Raw genomic sequence first — 17,470 nt, 5'->3', positions numbered from 1 at the left:
CACGAGTCCTTGGGTTGCCTTGCAGATTCGAAACTACCAATGTACCTGTTAGTTAGGTACGGAGTACTTGTGCAACTATTGACAGTTTCAAGTTGACAGGTTAATATTGTTGTTTTAACGTCTTCATATAGCAATGACAATGGTGAAGACGGCGTATGGTAAGAGATGCTAAGCGGCGGACTCTACTGCCATGGGACGGGCTGGAACGCGATTTGACAACTCACGGACTTAGTGCCAATGTATATACCACAATTCCTTAGCGTCGACATATTCCGTTGTCGGGGACAGATGTAGATATTTCTGCCGCCAACTCGATTTCATGTGGTACGATGAATCTGGGACGGGAAATTCTTTACTCCGCTCGAAGTAGACACATTGAAATCTGGTCGGGCAGAACCATACGTCAAAGAATTCGATGGGCCTGGCACCCGCTGCCCTGTGAAGGACAAGCCACACAGGGGGTCTGGCACCAGGGACTGCCGCGTCGTGCACCTGGACTAAATGACAACCACTTTACGCGTCAAGACGCGACCAAGACGCGTAAAATGAAGCCCCTCCACTTGACCACTTCACCATTTCACCACTTCGGACCTAAAGCACCCTTCACATCGCCATTGTTCATTCTCATCTTTCCCCCCCAATATCGACATCTTGTATGAAGTTTAGCAGGATCTGACCCCATACGTTTTGAATTGATTGCAACATTTAATAATGTCGTCGCCGTCACAACGCCGGCAGCGCAGTTCCCAGTCTGCCACTCCGCGTCGGTCTACTCGCCAGTCCGAAGCCAATACCCCTCGCAATGCGCCTTCGCAGCTGGCCTCAAGCCCAATTTTTTTTCAGTCCTCGTCTCCTGGCCCCGTAGCTGGTCAGGAGCATGGGGAGAACGGAGACGTGTCGTCCCCTTTGAGGCAGATGACGGATAGCCAGAGCACGCAAGCTCATGCTGCTACTCCTAGCTCTCCGTTGCGGCAAATGTCCGAGTCGCAGACACCTCGAGATGATCCTCAGAGAACGCCTAGAGCAAGTGGGAACTTTGCCGGAGGTAAATATTTCATTTGCTCTTCTCCCATCGCCACATAACTACAGCTTTGTCGCGATTGCTGACACCTCGCAGAGTCCTCACCAATCCGATACGAACCGAGCTCCAGTCCTGGCCGATCACTTGGCCTTCGATCCGAGCTACGCAGCGAGAGCAGCGGCTTGTTTGTTGGCTCAGAGCGAGGTAGCTCTGCCGCTTACAGGCGTGGAGATATCAACTCGGATGCCTTGCGAACGCCTCGCGCCCCCCGACGCATTATCCTGGATGACACTGGTCGCGTTGTTCAAGAGGGTCAAACCCCTGGCTCGGATGCTGCGTCTTTCGCCAACCGAGACCCAAACACGTCTGAAGCCGATGTTCTTGGCGGCCAAGGCCAAAGTCTCATCTGGGGTACAACTGTATCCATTGATGACACCTTTGCAGCATTCAAAGACTTCCTACGCCACTTCACCCAAAAGTACAGAATGTACCGGGATGGCTTTTCAGATGCAGAGGTGCAGGCCGCGCCAGATGCGGAGTCCAAACCCTACCTAGAAGCCATGGAAAATATGCTGCTTCTTGGCACTACGAGGCTGTATCTCGACATTTCTGACCTGAATCTGTACCCTCCCACTCGCAAGCTGTGGTACCAAATCCAGGCATATCCTCAGGAAATCGTCCCCATCATGGATCAGTCCGTCCATGATTTGATGGTAGAACTGGCACGAGCTGATTCTCTCAAAAACCGGCAATCTCAGAGCAGTGCTGGTCAACACGACACCCAGAACAGCACCCAGAGCTCGGAACCGGTCTTCCCCAGCTCTGACAGACCTGACGACCCTGCTACTCCCCGTCCGCCGCAGGACCAACCGTCTTTGGAGGATCAAGTATCTGCGAACTTGTACGTCGTCCGTCCCTTTGGGCTCGACAAGACGATAAACTTGAGAGATTTGAACCCATCTGGTATATTTTTGTTTTCCTTGTCCCTCAATCTCGCAGTTTCCAGTGCTAACACATCCCACAGACATGGACCGCCTCATCTCTATAAAGGGTCTCGTTATTCGGACAACGCCCGTCATTCCTGACATGAAGGATGCCTTTTTCCGTTGCAACGTTTGCAACCACTCTGTCAACGTTAGCCTCGACCGAGGCAAGATTCGTGAGCCAACCGAGTGTCCTCGACAAATTTGCAACTCCAAGAACTCCATGCAGATCGTCCACAACAGGTGCTCATTTGAAGACAAGCAAGTCATCAAACTGCAAGAGACTCCTGATGCCGTGCCTGCCGGTCAAACCCCCCACAGCGTCTCAGTCTGCGTGTATAACGAACTCGTAGACTTCTGCAAGGCAGGTGACAGAGTCCAGTTGACGGGGATATTCCGAGTCAGCCCTGTGCGAGTCAACCCACGCCAACGCGCTGTCAAGAGCGTATACAAGACTTACGTTGATGTTCTTCACGTTCAAAAGGTCGACAAGAAGCGTATGGGAGCCGATCCCACCACACTTGGCATCGAAGGCGAAGAGGACGCAGACAACGGCGCAAACGGGCTAGAACAGACCCGTGTCATCACACCCGAAGAAGAAGCCAAGATTCGAGAAACGGCTGCTCGTAATGACATCTACGAGCTCCTGTCCCGGTCTCTCGCGCCTTCAATCTACGAAATGGACGACGTCAAAAAGGGTATACTCCTACAACTCTTTGGCGGCACAAACAAGACGTTCCAAAAGGGCGGCAGTCCCAAGTACAGGGGCGACATCAACATACTGCTTTGCGGTGACCCTTCCACTTCAAAGTCCCAGATGCTCTCCTACGTCCACAAGATTGCTCCTCGCGGTGTCTACACCAGCGGCAAGGGCTCCTCAGCCGTCGGTCTCACGGCCTACGTGACCCGCGACCCCGAAACCAAACAGCTCGTGCTCGAGTCCGGTGCCCTGGTCCTGTCAGACGGTGGTGTCTGCTGCATCGACGAATTCGACAAGATGTCTGACGCAACGCGCTCCGTCCTTCACGAGGTCATGGAGCAGCAGACCGTCTCTGTGGCCAAAGCAGGCATCATCACCACCCTCAACGCCCGAACCAGCATTCTCGCCTCTGCCAACCCTATCGGCAGCCGCTACAACCCTGACCTCTCCGTACCTCAAAACATAGACCTGCCTCCAACCCTGCTCTCCCGTTTCGACCTCGTCTATCTAATACTCGATCGCGTCGACGAGAAGGCGGACAAGCGTCTCGCCAAGCATCTTCTCTCTCTCTACCTCGAAGACAAGCCTCACTCTGCCCCCACGAGCGACGACATCCTCCCCGTCGAGTTCCTCACACTCTACATTTCCTACGCCCGCGCTCAGGTCCAGCCCGTTATCTCCCGTGAGGCCGGCGAGGAGCTCGTCAGCGCATACATTGCCATGCGCGCTCTGGGCCAGGACGTCCGCGCCGCGGAGAAGCGCATCACCGCCACGACGCGTCAACTCGAGAGCATGATTCGTCTCTCCGAGGCCCACGCAAAGATGAGGCTCTCAAATACCGTCACAAAGGAGGATGTCCGCGAGGCCAATCGCCTCATTCAGAGCGCCCTCAAGACGGCTGCCACCGACTCCCAGGGCCGTATCGACATGTCTCTCTTAACCGAGGGCACGAGCGCGGCCGACCGCAAGCGCCGTGGAGAATTGAGAGACGCTATTCTGAAATTGCTGGACGACATGACGGCTGGTGGGAATAGCGTTCGATGGGGCGATGTGTCGAAGCGCTTGGCCGATGGCGCGAGTATACCCGTGGAGGCGGCCGAGTTTAACGAGGTCATGAGGGCTTTGGAGACGGAGAATCTCATCTTGATCAGCGGCGAGGGAGCCAGGAGGAGCGTTCGAAGAGTAACAGCTGTGGTGTAAGCTTTGTCTTGTACAAGTGTGACGTCGAGATGAAAAATAATGCGGATATCAAGGACTAGGAAGGGACACGTCTAGGTTTACATGTTGGCGTTGATAGTTTGTTAGATATCAATGTGCTATATGAATAATATTTCGTTACATAACAATTCCTCTCTCCGGAATGAGGCCAAACTAACAAGGCTGTGTTATTTAGCTGCTTTTTTTGGCTGCCTTTTTAGGTGCCCTTTCTAGTTGCTGTTTTAGCTGTATCTTTGGTGCCTTTCTTCATCTTGGTACCGCATTTGTCTTCTTTCTGGACGGCGCGCCGCGCGCGATGCGTCAGACACACCAGCAACATTAGTGACTCCTAAAAGCACCAAAAACACAGCTAGAACAGCAACTAAAAAGGCACCTAAAAAGGCAGCCAAAAAAGCAGCTAAGTAACACAGCCTTGTGAGTTTAGCCTCGTCACGGAGGAAAACTTAATAACATGATAATTCCTTTGTCCTATTCACCCGTATCCATTGCTTCAGTCAACACTGATGACAGGTGATAAATCATATACAAAGCTATTCAGTTTATCAAACCAAGCTTACTCAAACAAACAACCTCCATTATCATCCAGTTCGCCCCGTAGAAACTTATACATATTCGTCCGGCCGACGAGCGCAGACCTCGTTGCTATATGTTGTGCGTCCACCTTTGACTTTGCGGTTTGAGTCACCGGCACAAGCTATAATTTGCTCCACGCAATCAGTGGCTGAGGCTATCTCGCGATAGCCTTCGCCGGCGCGCGCTGTGATGAATCACTATTCGGCTAGTGTGTCTGACGCATCGCCATGCGTTCATGGTGTCTTGCGTGGTTAGTTACGGTTCCTGGCCTAGGTACGGCCAAAATACAGTGTTACTAGATGCCCTCCATCTAGCCCTTTTCTTGATTTTTTTTAAACAAGTTAAAAATAAGTCAATACATACTCGTCCTCCTCTTACCAAATATTTCTTTCTCTGCCCTCAAAGCCAAAGTTCAATGCCACGGCAATAAACAATGACACGCAGAGAACACTAGGTCCCCATTTGTCATAGAATCGAGCCGCCTTGCGGTTTCGAATCGATCTGCTTCTGTACAAGTAAATTCCAACTGAATAACACAAGCTCAGGATCGCAAGGAGTGTAAATACGCCTGCGACCAGGAACGATGTAGGAGTTGGATGTTCACCAAAGTTGAGGAGGGTAATCGCAATAGCGCCAATGTAGATTGAGTATTCGAGCTAGTAGTGTTAGTCATGCATGTTGAAACTGCGGGTTTGTATCACATACCCATCCGAGGAAAGTTCGTTCTGCGGCAAAGTACACCTTGGGCTCGACACGGACAGGAACGTAAATTTTTTTGCCAGGTGGTGCCTTGAACTTTTTCTGCTGAATGGAGCTGGAGCCGAAGAGCATCTGTAGCCTATCACTACGCGGAACCTGTGTGCTTCGAGGAGCAGGAACCAAGTGCTTCAGAACGTTGAGGGTGCCATCACGTAGTGCTCGTCCTTTAGTGGTAAAGAGGGTATGGTAGTAGTGCCATCCTCCAACTCGTCTTGCTTCTTCCAGCTCGTAATTGGGATCATACTCGTCATCGGAATCATATATTAGATAGTCCTCATCATTGGCAACTGCGTGGTCGGCTGTCTGGCCTTCCGTATCACTTGGTCCCGGAAGCGAGCGTGAGCCAGATTGGCCATTCGAGGTTGCTGGACGAGCTGCCAACCTCAGTTCCTCGTCATCGGAGTCTAAATCCTCATCATCATCATCCGAGGTGTTGGTTGTTCCCGACAGACCAGGTCTGCGGATACCAAAGTCATGTGAAGCAGGCTTGCGGATATCTACATCCATTTGTGGCATCCAGAAAGGCAAAAGCTTGATTCGGTCAGGGAACAAACAGGCCGTACCGTGGATGAACTTGGAGAACTTGGGCACCGCCTCGACCAAGTGCGATGCGATGAGCTGACGCACCCATTCGGGAGGCTCCTGTCCCATTTGGGTCTGCAGTTTCACTTCGAGGACGGCATAGGGGAATCGGACAACATCCTCGGCGGGTAACTGTGAGAATGGCCAGTCGATCCCAATATCCATGCGTCTCCAGTTGTCACCGCTTCGTTGACGTCCGTCGAGATTGTCTTCACGAACCATAGTGAGCTCGGTGTCCAGAGAAATTCGAACTCGAGCGTCCGCTGGCAGCTGGAAGGCAGTTCGGTTGTAAAATGAGCGGCACACAGGCTTATAGCCATGCTTCAACACGGAGTACTGGATTTCGGAGGCCAACCGTTCATCTTCTGCGACAGCCTTCTCCGACTTCTTGCCTTCCTTGCGTGCTTTTTCAAAAATGGCGGCCGGAAGAAGTTCACCACGCATATATGCGTTGACATTCTTCTCCTTGATGGAAAAACGAGCCTTGACGGACTTTTCGCCGGTCCAATCTTCTCGGTGAGTCTTTCGCTCGACGAAAATAGTCTCGTTTTGCATCCCACCATACCATCTTAGTCGTATGGCTTCGGCTCCCTCGGTCTTCTTCAATCGCCCCTCGTACAAGTCCCATTTCTCAGGGTTGTCATAGTAGATAGACGTGATAGCCGAATCCGCCTGCTCAAACTCCTTGCTGGCATTGAACACAAGCACTGGTAAGTGCTTCAGGATGATGAGCTTCAGCTCGGTGACGTTGTCAGGATGGACCCAATACTTTGTTGTCTGACGAACAAAGTTGGCCTGGCCACCTCCGGCAGCACTGTCACCTTTGACAGGGTTGCCACGGGTTCGCACCACATCGTACAGCTTAGACAGCTGAATGACGGAAGCATCGTAATTTTCCTTGTAAAACGGCTTTGCCTTGAGTCGAGTGTCAAAAACAGGACGAAGATGCCAGCCCGTCAGTTTCTTTGCCCATGGTTAGCCATTATCAAGTCAATCGGCGAGTCGCTTCAAGCTTACATCATGCTTCTTGATGATTTTGTAGAAGCCCGTGTAGTTGAGCTGCACAAACTTGGCAAGATCATGGACGTCGGCAATGATGTCGCTCAAGTCCTCCTCCAGCAGCAGAAATTCCTCCTCGCTAGGACCATCCTCTTTCAGGCCACGCTCATTCAATCGATTGACGACATCCTTGACCTCGTGGTCGCTGACTGCAATACGCCTAGAAATCTCCATGGCCTTGACCTGTTGCTTCGTATGCACCTTCTCCAGCTCAGCCTCGAGCTTGCCAACAAATCGAATCTCATCCTCCTCGGTCCACTCGTTTCCAGAGCCACCACCAGCCTTTGAAGGGCCCGTGGCATTTTTAAGCTCGGCCTTCAGACCATTGTAGTCAATGTAATACCACTGATACTCACGGATAATGCTCGACCGGAGCTGCTCGCCGAATTTCATGACGAATACGCCGGGTTGAGGTTTGAGCGTGCCCTTGGTTGAGGCTCTCCAGGAGTTGTTCTGTGTCTTGAAGTCTTTAACAATCAGCATGAGCGACGCAAGGGGGTTAATGGATCGCAAGGGAGTATTTAGAGGACACAGCAGGAAAACACAGCCGACGCCGACCAGGCGGGACAGCAGCAAGGAAAGAAGGTACTGCACAAGCGCACAACTGCAAAACTGCTGCAGGATCGGGCCGGGTGAAGAGGGAAGGCGAAAATTAGTAGCTCACTTCAATTTAGGGACGGACGGCGAATGGAAATGCAGCCAAGGCCTGGCTTGCAGCTGGGACAACGAAGAAGAAAGCCGACGATGATGGGGCACTGGCTGAGTATTGAAGCTCGTGATGATGGGCGGAGGCCAGGACGGAAATTGCATTGGCAAATCACACTTCCGACGACAGGAACGTGCGGGCAAAAAGAGGGGTTGACCCAGCAAGTCCACAGCAGCTCGCTGCTGGACCATGGTGAACCACAGCGCTAATGCTTCTGCCCTTGTTGAAGCTTCCGACCAGCCGGCGCCAATGAGGGCTGCCATTGGTCTGGCATCTGAACCACGCCACCAAAAATGGGCCGCATTCGAGATCTAGCTCGTAGCGGGGCAGTCTCAGTCTGGGCCGCCTTGTTAGGGAAAAAAAAAAAACCAAAAAAAAAAACTGATGCAGGCAGTGCCATCAAATTGAGGCTATTCCCAGGACGCCACGCCGATATTGACGCGTCGCAAAGTCAATTAGTGCGACAGGTCAAATCGGCCATTCCATCGAAGCCCACTCTGTCGGCCGGCATCACCATCACCATGTCCGCTGCCATTGATGACTCCATGCCAATGAGAATATCCTCCGACTGTCCCCAAGACACGCGCGACGTCTTATACCACGCCTGGGGCCACGATCTCTCCGGCCTTAAGAAGCTCCTCGACGTCCCAGGCAAAGCCAGCGCCCAAGATCCCAAAACAGGGGAAACCCCTCTTCACGCCGCCATTCGCGCATGTGGCCCCGCGGGCCCAGACTCGAACGATCCTGAACAAGGCGAAGATGGCTGCGTAGAAGAAGCAAAGGCAGTTTTACAGGAACTTTTCTTCTCGGGAGCCATATGGAACGATGTCGACAGCAACAACGAGACTCCTGGCTGTGTAGCCTATCGATTGGGCCGCAAAGCCTTATACGAGATGTGCGTCGACGCAGGTGTTCGCGCCGAGCTTCTCTTCTCCCTCATGGACGGCTACGAAGAACTATCGTCGGGCTCAGATGTTGAAGACAATGAGGATGAGGCCAAGGATGCTTCTCAGGGCGAAGAAGTCCCAGTCAACCAAGACGGCGACGCCATGGACATTACCGACGACCAGGCTCAACCACAAGACCCGCCTCGTTTCATTCCCCCCGACGCCAATGAGAGAACCATCACGAGCGACGAATACTTATCCTCCGAACTGACCTACGACTCCTCCAAGCTCCTCGATGCAGACCTGAACGGCGTTATGATGTCCTGGGAAACCGACATCATGGCCCGCTCTGTATCCGCCCTCCTCCCAGGCCCCGAAGTTCAAACCGGCAAGCGCATCCTCAATATCGGCTTCGGCATGGGCATCATAGATAGCATGTTTGCCCAAACAAACCCGTCACGGCATCACATTATTGAAGCCCACCCCTCTGTACTTCAACACCTCTCCCAGCCGGATTCCAAGTTCGGCAAAAGCTGGGAGAAGTGCGGCGCGGAGGAGGGCGCCTACAAGGTCTGGGCCGGCAAATGGCAGGAAATAGTGCCCCAATTACTGGAGCAAGGCGAGGTGTACGATGCAATTTACTTTGATACATTCGGCGAGGATTACTCGCAGCTCAGGATGTTCTTTATGGAGTACGTACCCGGGTTGATGGATCAGGAGGGCAGATTTAGCTTCTTCAACGGACTGGGCGCAGATAGACAGGTCTGCTATGACGTCTACACAAAGGTGGTCGAGATGCATGGCGCAGATGCAGGTTTGGATGTAGAATGGGAGGTGAGTGATGTTGATATGAAGGGGCTGAAGGAGGATGGAAAGGGTGAGTGGGAAGGAGTGCGGAGGCGGTACTGGACGCTGGATAGTAAGTTGCCTCGTTTGCTTTTGAGTTGTCGATGTCGTTGACGGCTTGCTTGCTGACTGTTTTAACAGAGTATCGTCTGCCTGTGTGCACATTCATGGGATGAGCGTCAAATAAGTAAAAAGCAAAATAGATAGATGGAAGAGTGAGATGTTATCACGTATCAGAATCACACAGAACGGAGAAAACATGATACCCAACAAGTCAACCACCCTTTATTCAAGTCTATATATTTATCATTTTCCCCCTACGCATGGACTAAAGATCGATTGGTTTTCAGTCATCACGACGTGCCGATTTTTTTCCATATTCTCTTCCTATACATTCATTATTGCCAATTTATTTGAAGTGCTCTGGATGCAGCACTCCAGCAACATTGCCAGCCTTGACTCTCTTCAGAGTCAACGCCGCAATCAAAGCGGCGCCTACACCGCTACCGTCCTCGGCAGCAAGAATCTCAATAGGATCCTCTTCCTTGGGATTCTTCTTTTCAGGCCAGTCAAGAATCTCACGGAGAGCCTGGGCACCACGTTCCTTGAACTGTGGGTACTTGTTGAAAACGGATCCATCAGCACCGACATGGCAGGTCTTAAAGTCCTTCTTCTTGCAGATGGCAGCAACACCAGTGGCAGAGAGGCGAGCAGCACGAGTGCCGATAAGCTCGGCGAGCCGTCGAATGAGCTCCAATTCTGGTCTGGAGCAAGTAATGTTGAGTTTGGAGCTGAATAGGTCAAACGTCTCCTGCAAATTCTCAAAAGGATCCCTGCGGTAATGTACTATTAGCAAGGAATGATCACGACGGAATGAAAGTGTCGGATGCTTACTCTTCAACAGCAGAAAGGAAAGAGGAATCCAGAGAATAAGCTTTGCGCAGCAGGGAAATATCCTGGCCGGCAAAGACATGTACGTCGCGATTGTCGTGCAAATCAACCATGACAAGTCGGAAAATTTCGCCAAGATATAGACCAGCAATCATTTTCTCAAAGGCCTGCTGACCTGGCCGGGGTGAATCACGGTCAATAATCTTGTCAAACTCAGTCCTAGGCAGCACCTTGTGCTCGTTATCGAAAGCACCCCACTCGCAGTTGATAGCCATGGGAGTCTCTGGTGGCAGCTTCATGTGTGCTAGTTTGGGAATAGAGCCAACATCCTCCATATAGGCAGCATTGCAGCCGGTGCCAAAGATACAGCCAATCTTCATCTTTGGGTCAGTGTATGCGGAAGCTATCAGAGTTCCCGTCGTATCGTTGATCAGAGCAGTAAGCCTGATGGGCACTCCCTACAAGGATGCCATTAGCACCTGGTACAGGACAGCTTTGAGATTGCGCATACCTTCTTCTCGAGAGCAGCGTTCAACATTGGAACAATATTCTGCCCTTCGACACCAGCAATGTCGAACCCCTTGGTCCATCTCTGAAGAATACCCTCGTCAATGTAGTTCTGTGTTGCTGGATACGAGAAGGTGAAACCAAGAGGAAGGGTGCCAATGCCAGCGCAACCGCCGTGGTGAGTCTCTACAAACTGCTGCAGACAGTCCGCAATATATTCCCAAAGCTCATCCGAGTTGCCGGTTTTGAGCTCCTCTGGCATGCGATACTTGGACTGAAGGATATCAAATTCGGATTTCTGTTCGGTCAGGGTAATCTGGCACACACGGAGGTTGGTGCCGCCCATGTCAAGAGCAAGGAAGGTGCCGGTTTCATAGCCATCGGGGAATGACATGACCCAGGTTGGGTTCATTGGCTAAAAGAAGATTAGGTATTAATTCGTGCATAAGTGGTCTCGTATGAGAGAGACTCACAATGCTGCCACCCTCGACACTAAGACCTGTGAGAACTACCATTAGCCACTCGTATCGAATTTGTTTCAGCGTGTTGTAGCAGCATACCCTTGGCCAACTCGGAAATGAAATGGTCTGTAATTTTCTTGAGCGTCTGTGTGTCAACTGTGAAGAGATCCTCGAGCCTCTTGACTTCGTTGAGCAGATCCTGGGGAATATCCGCCTTCGAGCCTGCCGCGAGATTGTTAGCCATTGCGATTTGTGAATAGGTTAGCAAATGTAGTTTGGGCAAAGACAGAAGTGTGTCATGAACGATGCGTACATGGTGAAGACATGTTGCAAGGCTCAGCGCTCAGCATTGAAGGACTTATATATAAGTTGTTGCTCAAGTGTTCTGACCCCGCCTGTTTCTCTCAAGCGACACAAACACAGCGCCGCAGTGGCATCCCTGGCCTTTTGATGCCACATGCAAAGCTAACAGGTAAAATTAAAACGCCCGAATCACCGTCGAGTTTCTCATCTGGTGTTACCCAACCGGTCGGGCCGCAAGCTGGCTGAGGACGTTTGGCCAATGCGTCGCATGAGACAGCCCATCTCGTGTTGGTCCAGAAGCTTCGAACCACTTGGTCCGTGGACGACCAGGTCTGCTGGAGACCAAAAAATTCGTCAAGGGCGTGTATAATACGGATAATTGCAGTAAAACGGCCGGAAAATAAAAATCATTCACTTCAACATACCCTTCCTAGAGGGAGGCGGACGAGGCCCAAGACCGACCATTTTGGATTATGACGATGGCAGCGGGGTGGAGGGGTAGCTTGAACCGGAGACGCGCGATCGACTGCACTGGCTGCAATCGACGAAATCTTGGATTCTGTGTTGTTGGTCGTTTTGGAATGCGCGCTTTGAATCTGTGCAGAGGGAACAAAGATGCAGACGGGGTACACAGGAGTTGCCAGCGGGGAGAGCATGCAAATGTGCAGCCGTGGAGAAATGGGAGGGAGGAGGGTGCTGGTGGTGCTTGCGATGGGTGCTGGTATTCGTGGAGACCACAGGCCTGCAGGTGATAAGTAAGACCACACAGCAGAAGCAGATGCAAGTGTTTTACGCACCGAGCTAACGAGCCTGGCTTGAGCTCCTGCCGGCCAGTGCTGCTTGCTGGAGGGGAAGCCGCAACCCCGCCAAGGAATCGCCGGATGAGCAATGATTGCTCATTGATGGCCCAGCACCCACCTAGCCCGCCAACATTGAACCATGGCAGTGGCGTGCAGAGTTATGTGGACACGAGCAATTGCCAAGTTCTCACCCGCTATTACATTTCCAAAACGTTATCATGACAAACCATGCCAATGATCCGTCACACTGGGCCCTCCAGCACCCTTATTCCGCAATGCAGGGCATGGAGGAGCCCGTCAACCACATGGCGCGCCTCGTTGGTGCCCATGCCGCCATGGCTTACGGAGAACAAAAGGAGTCCGGGGATCAACCATGATTACGGTGATGCGTCCTGCATGCAGATTGATTGACCTGGCAAGAACAAAGCAGCACTTGCACACCAAGACGGTCGGTCTCGACTCGATGACGCGAAGAATGGTGACAGAAGAGCTGCCCGTCGGTTTGAAAGACCAAGGCTTACTCCGTAGTCTTGTACCTATCCTGGTCATTCTTTCTTATAACATCTCGGTGGCCTCATCCCCGTGGAAAGGGCAGATGGGAAGGAAGATGGCCCAGTCGCCTGTCACTTCAAAAGTTGTCGAGATTGTGTGCGCCTAACAAAGGATGGCCATGTGTCAAATCACGGTCCAGCCTCGCATCCGCAACCACCAGCCCTTGTCATAGGATGCCTCATGATCTTCAGGTTATACAGTCTCTGGCAGAATATATTTGCCCACCAAGAAGTGCACACTAATAAATCGGAGTACATTATATAATATAGAGCGCGCTATCCGGGTGCCTGATGTGGTCAAATACTTTTCGCCTCCCACTGTGGACGTTGCGTCTATAATTTGCAATACACTATACTCCTTGCTTTCAAATATTCTAAACACGGCATTTGTGATTCGCCCGTCACCCGCTGGTTGTGCGTATCTTTGATTGCTAGCCCAAGTCGCACGTCACGTCTCCGTCCTCCTCTGTTCCCTCGTCTTCGCCCTGGCGGACAAACAAGCAGAGTGGCCCACTTCTCGTTCATGATTGGCTTCTAAGCTGCAAGCTCAGGAAACGTATGCCGTTTGGAAAGGAGCTTGCGTCAAGGTGTCTCTTGAGAATCCGAGCGACATCCTTCTTGGACCTTCACAACAGCATAATCGGGCGCACACGCAACTCAATGAGCGCCCTTTCCATTCATTTGTTACAATGAAGCCATTATCGATTGCATCAGCGTTGCTGGCTGTCGCTTCCAGCGCCCTCGCCGCCACCGCCGCCTCGTCTTCCAAGGATTCACAGCCTGCGCAGTTCAAGCCGCCGCAGGTCTTCAGAAATGCCAACTTAGTCCACATCATTTCCTTGGAGAAGAACTACGCCAAGGAACAGATTAATGTTCTCATAGAAAACGTTTCCAATGAGCCTCAAAGCGAATATTATATACCATTCACAGAGGAACAAATTGCTCGCGTTGGTGGCTTCGAAGTAAAGGACCGCAAGAACGCAAACGCTGGTCCGTTTGTTTCTGAAGCAGTTGAATATGACCCCAACAGGTTTGTCGACTACTTGTCAGTGTGTCATTACATCCTACGAGGGCTAATCATTGGCTTTAATTCCTCAGTGATACTCAGTACTATCGTATTCATCTCCCAACTCCTCTCAAAGCCGGTGGCCAACAAACCCTCGGCATATCCTTCTACAACCTGAAGGCTTATAGACCTCTTCCCGCCTCCATTAAGCAGGACGATAAGCAATATCTCGTCCACGATTTCTCCGTCTATGCGCCATCCGCCTATCCTACCTTGAAGCAAAAGACTGAGGTCAAGGCTGCGTCATCCACAATTCCCGACTATACCAAGATCACCGAAGGCAAGGAGGAGCTCCCGCAGAAGCAGGGTGCCAAGCTGATTTATGGTCCCTTCGGTGAGAAGCCTGCTGGAGCCATTTCCCCTGCTCAGGTTCGATTCGAGTTCACCAAGCCCGTCACCCATGTTTCTACCCTAGAACGCGATATCGAAGTCAGCCACTGGGGTGGTAACATCGCTTTCGAGGAGCGGTATGCCTTGCACCACCGTGGTGCCAATTTGTCGTCACCTTTTAACCGAGTCAAATATGCACAATCCGCCTTCTTCAATCCTGCCTCTACGGCCCTGAAGGAGCTACGTGTCCCTCTGCAGGTTGGTAGCGTTGATCCGTACTTTACCGATGTCATTGGCAACGTTTCAACGTCCAAGTTCAGAAGCAACAAGCGCGAAGCATTGCTTGAGCTCAAGCCCCGGTATCCTCTTTTCGGTGGCTGGAACTATCCCTTCACCATTGGCTGGAACTCGGATGCTGCCAACCTTCTCCGCAAGACTGCAACTGGTGGCTATGTTCTAAAGGTTCCTTTCCTCGAGGGCCCCAGGCAGGCTGAAGGTATTGAGTATGGACAGGTTATCATTCGCGTGGTTCTTCCTGAGGGAGCTCGGTAAGCCATGCGTCTCAAATCCATCATGCAGGAAGCCAGCAGCACTAACGAAAGATGTAGCAATGTCAAGTATTACACTGGTATCCCCGAATCGTCCGTTGTTGAGACTTCAGTCAGCGTTCACAAGACTTACCTCGACACCCTGGGCCGCACCTCGGTGATAATCAAGGCACAGAACCTGGTTGACGAATTCCGCGACCGCGACGTCATCATTTCATACGAGACTTCAACGTTTGATACTCTGCGAAAGCCTTTTATTGTGTTTGCTAGCATGATGGCTGTGTGCGCAGCTGCTTGGGCAGTCGGTCAGGTGGAGGTTGGCTTTACCAAGAAATAAAGAGAATTTTATGGATGGGGTGGATAGACATTACAGTCAAGGAGGTGTCAGAGGGGGAAACAGTCAAAAATGTACCATACGGGCGTTGCAAGATGCGAATCTGCACGATAGATTTTCAATCAGGATGATGACATGTGTGAGAGAAGTATGGTAACTGGTCTTATACCTAGGCTGCTAGGATTTACAGAGCATGGGGCTCGGTTCATTATGCAAGCCGATTCATTCCACCTGGCCATGTAGGTACGCAAGTAGGTAGTTGCAAACCATCACGTCATCAAATGGCGCATCAGCCCTACCATCAGCAGTCTCACAACGAGGCCCAAATCCAGCCTCATTTCACCTTTCACAAGCAAGGCCGGCATAGCCGCCATACGACGACCAACAAGTGGAGGCACCGGGAAATGCATCGTAATGCATTGTAATGCGCCGAGCAATGACGCCCCCGGCGGGGGATGTGAGGGATGTTCCCACCACATGGCAGGGGTTTCACAACAAGGGTTCCCAAGCACTAAACATGCTGACAGCGTGCGGCACAGCCCTGACGGAACAATGAGTTTTCTTGTATAAAAAGAGACTTGATTCCCTCTCTCCATTGCTTTCGAGCCCCATCACCACCCTCACTTTTACTTTCTTCACGGCCTCAGCTGATTGACAGGCCACAGAGCTACATTGCGCGGCGGCTTATCCACGCCTCACTCGACCTGGGACTATTCAACGCAAACCAGTCTACAATGTGTTTCTGGGGCGAACCAAACACCAGATACTACTACAAGGAGGAAATCATTCCCCCTCGACGGCACCACCACCACGGCCACCACCATCACCACCACCATTCACCCAGGGCGAGCTACTCCAGCGTCATGCGGGAGTCGTACCGGACTAGTCCGCGGGTAAGCGGGTCGCACTATCGACCTCCGCCAGGAGGGACCGTGGTTTACGAGAGAACGAGGTACTAGGCCTAGAGATGTTGATATCCTGCGGGCTGAACGAGGTGGTAATTGCCGAGTTCTCCACGATGGCCTAATGTGACCTAATGCGCCCGGATAGGCCGGTGCCGGAAGGCTGGAAGCCATGGGAAGTGCCTTGGCTTAGCTACACGACGATAAGTGACGACGAGGTATGAGTGGGATGGTGCAAGATTCTAATGAGCGGTTTTCTGTTTGGGATTGCATTTTGATCTAGATGGAAGAGTGGTGTTGGCGGGCTTTCAGGCAACTCTGGTATCTAATGCTGTAGCAGATGTCATATAAAGGAGCTGTTACGTTTTATTTTGAATCATGGATGAACTCTGGGTCATGATGCGAACGTATTTGCTGGCCGGTAGCGAGACGAGGGAGACTGTGGTGGATGAAAAGAAGGAAAACGTCATTGCAAGACGACCCTGCCAGGACATGCATTGAAGCTCGAACCTTGGCATCTGACAAGCACCTGAACCTGGTGAGGCGGTGGTCATCAGTGGCCTGGCGCTGTCAAGGCACGGGCATTAATCGTGCCCGCCCCACCTTAAATGGTTCGGCTGGCAAAGCTCTCACCACCTAAGGTGGTGCTTATCAGCAACGCGGCCACATTAGTAACGCGGCCACGTATATGTAAAAATATTAATAAAAAAATATAATAAATTAAATAAAATATATAAAATTATATAATAAATTATATTATATAAGTAAAATTATATATTATTATAAAAGATTATAATTATAAATTTATATATTTTATTTAATTAAATATAAAACTTCTTAAATTTTAATAAAATTTAATATAAAAAATAAAATATTAAATTTAAATATTAAATAAATATATTTTATATATTTATTTATTTATTTATTTAAGTACCCTAGAGCTATTATAAGCTATTCTAGTACTTTTACATGTAATTTAAGTAAAAAAACTCTTTATATAAAAAGAAAAACCCCCTTACTTTTATTTTAAGTTATTCTCGCCTTACTATAACCTATAATTATATAAAGTGTATTTTAAATTATATAGGTTAAAGGTATTTATTAGGCTAGCTATTCTAGTAATAGTTTATTAAAGTATATATAATAAAGGTTTAAGTTAAGTTTAAGTTAACTTTAATATATTAGTTAAGTAATTATTTTAATATTTAAGTATTTAAGGCTATCTTATAGTTTTCTTTAAGTATTATATTATATTATATTATTTTAAGCTTAATATAATATTATATCTTAAATATTTTTAATATAATTAATATATTATAATAAACTTTACTTTATTCTTACTTTTAAGGCTACTTAACTAGGCTTAATTAGCTATTACTAGCAGACCTCTAAATGTATTGTATTTTTTGTATTTTTTACTATACTATATTATATTGTATTGTA

General features: G+C 50.1%; 5 protein-coding genes across 6 annotated transcripts; 3 read left to right on the top strand and 2 right to left on the bottom strand.

Moving 5' to 3' along the window:
* The first annotated feature begins 570 nt into the window (after positions 1 to 570).
* Positions 571 to 3,988, top strand: CDC54_2 (MCM DNA helicase complex subunit). Its single transcript, XM_066119320.1, has 3 exons — positions 571 to 1,045; positions 1,118 to 1,984; positions 2,046 to 3,988. Exons 1-3 carry the CDS (start codon positions 712 to 714, stop codon positions 3,902 to 3,904), a joined length of 3,060 nt encoding a protein of 1,019 aa, XP_065975958.1. The 5' UTR covers positions 571 to 711; the 3' UTR covers positions 3,905 to 3,988.
* An 865-nt stretch (positions 3,989 to 4,853) lies between these two features.
* VTC4_2 (vacuolar transporter chaperone) lies at positions 4,854 to 7,718 on the bottom strand. 2 transcript variants are annotated; one of them, XM_066119318.1, is made up of 4 exons: positions 7,560 to 7,718; positions 6,854 to 7,362; positions 5,201 to 6,799; positions 4,854 to 5,151 (listed from the first exon to the last, which is right to left on the bottom strand). In XM_066119318.1, the coding sequence occupies exons 2-4, from the start codon at positions 7,286 to 7,288 to the stop codon at positions 4,870 to 4,872; spliced, it is 2,316 nt and encodes a 771-aa protein (XP_065975956.1). In that variant the 5' UTR covers positions 7,289 to 7,362; positions 7,560 to 7,718; the 3' UTR covers positions 4,854 to 4,869. The 2 variants fall into 2 exon arrangements, with proteins under 2 accessions (XP_065975956.1, XP_065975957.1); XM_066119319.1 differs by having other exon boundaries at positions 6,854 to 7,718.
* Positions 7,719 to 7,932: 214 nt separating this feature from the next.
* RMT2_3 (Arginine N-methyltransferase 2) lies at positions 7,933 to 9,649 on the top strand. The gene is made up of 2 exons (XM_066119317.1): positions 7,933 to 9,407; positions 9,476 to 9,649. Exons 1-2 carry the CDS (start codon positions 8,123 to 8,125, stop codon positions 9,508 to 9,510), a joined length of 1,320 nt encoding a protein of 439 aa, XP_065975955.1. The 5' UTR covers positions 7,933 to 8,122; the 3' UTR covers positions 9,511 to 9,649.
* hxk1_3 (hexokinase) lies at positions 9,615 to 12,316 on the bottom strand. The gene is made up of 6 exons (XM_007811124.2): positions 11,922 to 12,316; positions 11,293 to 11,415; positions 11,206 to 11,231; positions 10,737 to 11,147; positions 10,229 to 10,683; positions 9,615 to 10,167 (listed from the first exon to the last, which is right to left on the bottom strand). Exons 1-6 carry the CDS (start codon positions 11,959 to 11,961, stop codon positions 9,744 to 9,746), a joined length of 1,479 nt encoding a protein of 492 aa, XP_007809315.2. The 5' UTR covers positions 11,962 to 12,316; the 3' UTR covers positions 9,615 to 9,743.
* A 1,017-nt stretch (positions 12,317 to 13,333) lies between these two features.
* OST1_3 (dolichyl-diphosphooligosaccharide--protein glycosyltransferase subunit 1) lies at positions 13,334 to 16,760 on the top strand. Its single transcript, XM_066119316.1, has 3 exons — positions 13,334 to 13,877; positions 13,946 to 14,791; positions 14,852 to 16,760. The coding sequence occupies exons 1-3, from the start codon at positions 13,537 to 13,539 to the stop codon at positions 15,126 to 15,128; spliced, it is 1,464 nt and encodes a 487-aa protein (XP_065975954.1). The 5' UTR covers positions 13,334 to 13,536; the 3' UTR covers positions 15,129 to 16,760.
* Positions 16,761 to 17,470: the final 710 nt, after the last annotated feature.

This window comes from Metarhizium acridum (assembly GCF_019434415.1).
Source record: "Metarhizium acridum strain ARSEF 324 chromosome Unknown scaffold_72, whole genome shotgun sequence".
Taxonomy (NCBI): domain Eukaryota; kingdom Fungi; phylum Ascomycota; class Sordariomycetes; order Hypocreales; family Clavicipitaceae; genus Metarhizium; species Metarhizium acridum.
The sequence above is the reverse complement of the archived record's forward strand: the minus strand, read 5'-3'. Positions and strand labels throughout refer to the sequence as shown.